Source organism: Phodopus roborovskii, unplaced genomic scaffold (assembly GCF_943737965.1).
Source record: "Phodopus roborovskii unplaced genomic scaffold, PHOROB, whole genome shotgun sequence".
Classification (NCBI taxonomy): Eukaryota; Metazoa; Chordata; class Mammalia; order Rodentia; family Cricetidae; genus Phodopus; species Phodopus roborovskii.
In genome coordinates, this window is record NW_026126517.1 from 33,208,614 (window position 1) to 33,215,434 (window position 6,821).

Below are 6,821 nucleotides of genomic sequence, written 5' to 3' on the forward strand. Positions count from 1 at the left end.
ATTGCTAACAGCCCTCCTTAGGACTGGAAAGGACTCTGCTGCAAAGAATGTCTGTTTTGAGAGAGAGAGAGAGAGAGAGAGAGAGAGAGAGAGAGAGAGAGAGAGAGAGAGAGAGAGAGGACAAGAAAAGAAAAGAAATTACAAAGCTGATCCCATTGCGGGACAGATGGGTATCCATAGCCAGTCTTCCTGGATACCCCTGTGAAGACCTTCAGGCTTCCTCACTGCACAATTTTAAAAGCAGATTTTAGCAAAATGATGGGAATTGCCAGTTTGTTGCAATCTTGTATATAGAATGTGTTGCTTTAAGAATTAAAATAGCTCTGGGGAGCCAGGCGTTTCATTGCTGAAATTGCTATCTGGAGTGTCATAAAGAGAATTGGGAGCCGAGAAGGGAGCTAATGAGAGACAGCTAAGCAGAACTTCCTTAGGAGCGTTACCGAGGCTCCTCAGAGGCGCCTTCTCTTAGCACATGTGTTCTGGGGTGCATGTGTCCTCAGCTCGTGAGGCAGAGCTGCGGCAGCTTCGTAAATCCAACATGGAGTTTGAAGAAAGGAATGCAGCCCTACAAAAGCATGTGGAGAGCATGCGCACAGCAGTGGAGAAGCTGGAGGTGGATGTGATTCAGGAGCGCAGCCGTAACACTGTCCTTCAGCAGCACCTGGAGACCCTGCGACAGATGCTGACCAGCAGCTTTGCCAGCATGCCCTTGCCTGGTAATGTCATCCTCTCCATACTCTTCCCATGGCAGGGAGAGTGGGTCGGTGTGGGGATGGGGAAGACTTTCTTTTTATTTACCCCTCCAGACAGGGTTTGTCTGTGTAATAGCCCTGACTGTTCTGGAACTCACTCTATATAGACCAGGCTTGCTTGGAACTCAGAGGTGTCTGCCTGTGCTACCCAAGGATCAATGGAAGATAGGCAGGGCATGGTGATTCACACCTCTAATCTTAACACTTGGGAAGCAGAGGCAGGAGGATCTCTGTGAGTTCAAAGCCAACCTGATCTACATAGTGAGTTCTGGGATACCTAGGGCTACATAGTGAGACCCTGTCTCCAAAAAAAGTAGTATTTGTAGTATTTCTTACCTACACTCTCATTTTAATTATGGTCATGGCAAAAATCATAGTATTATTGTCATTCCTGCTTCATAACTGTATTTTTGCTACTGTTGAGTCATAATGTAAATATCAGTGTTTTTCAATGATCTTAGGTGACCTCTGTGAAAGAACCAAAGAATCAAAACCCATAGGTTGAAAACCACTGGTTTAGAATATGTATTAGTTGTTTGTTGCTGTGATAAAACATCATGACCAAAAGAGACTTACAGAAGAAATAGCTTATTTTGGCTTATGGTTCCAGAGGGGTTAGAGTCCATCTTGTTGGGGAAGTGTGGCAGTGGATGGCAGGCAAAGTAGCCAGAGCAGGAAGCTGAGAGATGGCATCTTCTACCAAAAACGCCAGGCAGAGAGAGCTCACCGGAAGTGGGACACAGCTGTAGACTCACAAAGCCCTCCAACTAGCCTCTACCTGGTTCCATGCCCTCCCAAAACAGTGCCATCAACCAGGAACCAAGTGCTGACATATGTAAGTGCTGGGTGGTGGTGGCTCTTTAATCCTAGCTCTTGGGAAGCAGAGGCAGGTGGAGCTCAGAGAGTTCATGGCCAACCTCTACAAATCAAGTTCCAGGACAGCCAGTGCTGTTGCACAGAGAAACCCTGCCTTGGGAGTAAAAATAATAATAAGCCTATATTTCTCATCTAAATCACCACAGACTATGAAGATTAGCATCCTATCTTTGAGGTCTAAAAGTCTCTCCTATGCAATTAAAATCTGTCTCTTTAAGCAAACCACATTAGTGTCAAGATTTTTTTTTTTTTTTTAACATGGATTTGTTAAATGTCATGTAGCCAAACTGCATGGGGAAAGTTTTCTTTGTCTTTTTATCTCACTTCAGGAAGTGGAGAAATGCCAACAGTGGACACCATTGACTCATATATGAACAGACTGCACAGTATAATTTTAGCTAATCCCCAAGACAATGAAAACTTCATTGCTACAGTCCGAGAGGTTGTGAACAGGCTTGATCGTTAAGCACTGGTGAGTGCACCCTGATAGGATACTTGCATGCCAGCCAATCTTCAAAAGTGGGTTGTCCTCAGACATCAAGATTGCTAAAATATGGAACTGCACTAAGTGACCGATATAGAAACTTGATTTAGGTTCCCTTTGTGTAATTGAGATATCTTTCTCACTAATATAAAAACAGACTCAAGATGGTTTCTCATATATGTGTAATGCTTGCTTAATGGAAGCAACATGGTTTTCTTGTTGGAACTCAGCTCTAGCCTTACCGCTTACTACATCCAAAAGGGTCTTGAAGACTCTGGGAAAGTTTAATGGAAATCACCCACAAAATAGTTCTCAGAACAAAATAAATAGCATTTGTCTGGTTATCTGTCTTTTCCATGATGAATATTAGTGCTAATTTATAAGTTAATAGGAACTTGTATATTTAATCCTATAGAAGTAAGAATTGTTCTTATTCACCACTCAGTAATAGTGTGACTGTTATATGTTATATATTGATATAAACTAAACTTCAGTGAAGCAGTTTATGTCTTAATTTTAAAAAAAGTTTTAATAAAAGCAAGACAGTAGCACACACCTGAGGTCCCAGCCCTTGTGAGGCTGAGGCAGGAGGATTGTGAGTTCAAGATCAACATGGTAGATGGTTCCTGAGAAATGACAGCCTTGAATGTCCTCTAGTCTGCATGTGCATTTGCACAAACACCCACATACTCACATGTATACACACATACAATAAAACAAAAAAGCTAGGCATGTAATCCCAGCACTTAGGAGATAAAAGCAGGAGAGTCAGCGTTCCAGATCACCTGATCTTCATAGTAAGTTCCAAGGCTAACATACCAAGACCCCCATCTTTTAAAAAAATTTAAAAGGTGGCTCATGCCTTTAATCCCAGCAGAGACAGGGGAATTTCTGTGAGTTCAAGGCCAGCCTGGTCTACATAGTGAATTCCAGGATACCAGGATTACATAGAAAGACCCTGTCTCAAAAAAAAGTAGAGGGGGGTGGGGAGGATAACTAGGAAGATGACTCAGTAGTTAAGAGTACTTGATATTCTCCAGAGGACCCAAGTTCAGTTCCCATCACCCACATGGCAGCTCACGACTGCCTATAACTCAAGCTCCAAGGGATCTGATGTCCTCTTCTGGCCTCTGTGAACATGTACATACATGCACACACACACACACACACACGCACACGCACACACGCACGCACGCACGCACTTGTATATGAATGAAAAGTCAACAAATGAGTAGCAGCAAGTGTTCTATCCTGTTGGGGGGGGGCCAGAAAGTACATTTCCAAAAGAAAACTGCCCATGCCCATGAAGACTTTTTGGAACTAATGGGCTGTCATCAGATACCATTGCTTTCTAAGACAGAGTCTCAGTGTTTAGCCCTTGCTGATTCAGGACTTGCAATGTAAACCAGGCTAGCCTCAAATTCATAGAGCACCTCCTGCCTCTAATTCCCAAATGTTTAGATTAAAGTTGTCTTGTATTGCTACATCTGGCCAGATAATATTTCTTAAATGAAAGTGTGTTTTGTTTTCCTTGATAGGGTATTCTTGTAACATACCATCTCCTGGTGTGTTGATTAAATTGTTTCTTACCTACCTACTATAATCCGGGTGGACATTTTAGGGTTGGACCACATAGTAATATAGCCATGTATTAAAACACAAGTGAATAGCAGAATGCTCCCTAGGAGTAGCATGAGTTCGAATCTCTGTCCTCCAGGTACAGGAGCCCCTTCATCTGCATAACCTGGACTCTGGCTTGGTTTAGAGTTTGAGCAACACATGTGAGACTACCTAAGGCCTCTATTTCTCTATCTAATGAGGCAGCATTTGCTAGCAGAAACAAAGACATTAGTCTTTATCCATCTTGTTTGAGCCTCTGAATGGCAACCGTAAAAGACAATTCATTATACTTTAGCTTTGGTCATGCTTAGATGAGAACAAGATTATCGTCCTAGCGAGCAGCCAGATGGAATGGACTTACTTGTAAGAGATGGCTGGACTCCCTACAGGATGAAGAAGTGGCATGGCTGCCGCTTATGAAGGGAACAGCTTGTAAATCTAGGCCTGGGATTCTCAGGAGCTCATCTTCCTTCTCACATAGTGTTTTCAATTAGCACTCTTGTAGGCTTAAAAAGAGAGAGCTGGGAGACTCAGCATGGAAGATTACGAAAGAAATCAGTAATTGATAACATGGAGTCTCCTCACCTAAGGAGAGGGCAATGAATTCGGGTATGAAGCCAAAAGTGGCTTTTTACTTTGAGCATATGCCAGTGAGGCTCTCCTAAAGCTGTCTACCATAAGGCTATAAACTGTAGTGGCTCCTCTCTGAAGAGTCTTTGAGAAACCTAGGCCATTACCAGTCTACTTGATTTTAACCAAAAATATTTTGTCCTTGAAGGAAAAAAAGAAAGAAGAAGAAAAAAAAAAAAAAAAAAGCCTGAAAATGTGAACTGTTCTATTACTACAGATTCTTACAATTTGGTTATGCAAGCATAACCAAGCCCCACCCCACGCCCAAGGCTGTCAAATAAAACAATTAGAACGACTGTGATTAATACTGGCTAAGTCTCATTATACAGATATGTATAGACAGACAGCTAAGCCTGATGTCCCCGGCACTCATGGTACAATTAATTACTCTGACACGAACTTGGCAAAGGCTACATTCCACTGTCAGGAGCCAGAGAATAAAGTGAAGCTAGTAGCCACAAGTTTACAAGTTTTTAGAGAACATATCACATATCAGAGCTAGAAAAGACCTTTAGAACTCCAACTCTGTGTGTGTGTGTGTGTGTGTGTGTGTGTGTGTGTGTGTGTGTGTGTGTGTGTGTTATGGATATATGTGCACTCTTCTATGTGTGCACATGTGATAGCCACAGATCAGTACCTGGGATCATCCTGTCACCCTAGATTATTAGCAGGCCAGTGAGCTGTAACAGTCTACCTGTCTCTGGTTCAGCAGCACTGGGGTTGTACATGTGTACCACCATATCCAGCTTTTTATGTGGGTCCTAGGAATCCAAATTCCTATCCTTATGCCTGCAGAGCAAGAACTTTATCTGCTGGGCCGTTTCCCCATCTCAGAAACCCAGCATTTTGTTGTACAGAAACTGGACCCTAAAGAGGTGAATTGTAGCATTTGACGATACCTGAGTAAATGACTTCAGAAGCCAGAGCTAAACATGGCTGTCTGAACTGTCATTCAAGGGCTTCGGAAGTATAGCCCTAAGGTGACAAGGCTGGAAGCTGGGCTAAGGTACTCAAAACTTACAACAAAGCATTAAGGTAAATACAGTGATTATGATGTTAGTGACTTTTGACCAGCCATTTTGAATTTCTTTTATAGATATACAATAGAAAAGTTACCCTAGCTGTCACCTTTCTGTGGCTAACTAGCACCTAGAGACAAAAGTGAAACCAGGAGGATGTTCCTGTTCGGAGTTGATCACTTTTGTGACTGTCAATCTGTGTATTGCCCAGTTTCTATTGAACTACATAACTTGGCTGTTTGAAGATTGAAAATATTTTTTTAATGTATTGCATTTTCTTTACATTTGTGTGTGTCTATCTGTGTGTATGCTTGTGAACGTATACATGCCACACTGGGTGTGGAGATTAGAAAACAACTTATGGGAACTGGTTCTCCCACTATGTGGATCCTAGAAATTGAACTCAGGTCACTGGGCTTGACAGCCTTACCCACTGAGCCATCTTGCTGGGCCAATGACTGTATTTTTAATCAGTAAAAACAAAAACAAACAAAAAAAAGTGTTGATAGAATACATAAACACATTTCCTGCACAGGCAGATATCCTTGGTTTTATTCTTAAAGAAAACTAGTTTTTGTTAGCCTCACATTCTGTGGACTAAAATAAGTCGCTAGTCACTAATTTCCCTCATGGATTTGTCTGCTTGTTGCTTTTTGATGACAGCTGCTGGATCTAGGACTAGTGCAGGCCATATTTCTCATTGAAATGTTATCTGGAACATCTCACTAATGCCTGCCTGCAGCTTTATGAATACTGTGTTTCATATTTTCCCTGTTATAACCCTCTCAAAAATCAAAGTATTTTAAGTCTGTAACCCTGACTCCTTCTGATCAGCAGTTTCCTTTTTGGTGTCCCTTCCTACCCCCATTCTACAGATCTTAGTGCTCCAAGATGCAGTGTTTGCACTTGTGCAGAATGAGAAGCCATCCATGAACATTTGAACTACAGATCCCTCCCTGTGAAAGAATTGTCATTTAAGTGAAATGCCTTCACCCCAGGAAGCTGTGTGAGGAGCAGCAAAGACGGAAGTGTGAACTCTATAGAAACCACGCCCTGTGTGAAGCTTTGAGAGTGTACAGCCCCTCACCGACTTCCAGCTCTTCTTAGATTCCTCTCATTTCCATTTCTGCTGAAGTGGATCTGCATACATTCCTCTGACAGTGGTGACCCTGAAACTGACACCTTCCTTCCCTCTGCAGCAGAAAGGAAGATTTCTCATTGTTACAATTCCACTCCACTTTTCTTACCTAGATATCACTTTAAAAAAAAAAAAAAAAAAAAAAAAAAAAAAAAAAAACTCTCTGGGGCTTCCCTTCACTCCCACCAGGTTATACATCTCCATTTTCTGACCTCTGGGCTTTGTTGCTCAGCAGGGCTCTGGAAGAGAATTCTCATTGGATGGGCCCGGTCTTCTCCCATCACTGCCCTACTGTGACTCGA

The 6,821-nt window shown here is 42.3% G+C and overlaps 1 protein-coding gene across 1 annotated transcript in view; it reads left to right on the forward strand.

Annotated features, from left to right (window-relative positions):
* Positions 1–6,615, forward strand: part of Hmg20a (high mobility group 20A) — a 72,021-nt gene extending 65,406 nt beyond the window's left edge. Inside the window, exons 8-10 of the mRNA XM_051197522.1 lie at positions 501–716; positions 1,958–2,100; positions 6,257–6,615. Coding sequence (XP_051053479.1) covers positions 501–716; positions 1,958–2,094 — 353 coding nt within the window. The 3' untranslated portion in view covers positions 2,095–2,100; positions 6,257–6,615. The remainder of the gene's footprint in view (positions 1–500; positions 717–1,957; positions 2,101–6,256) is intronic.
* Positions 6,616–6,821: the final 206 nt, after the last annotated feature.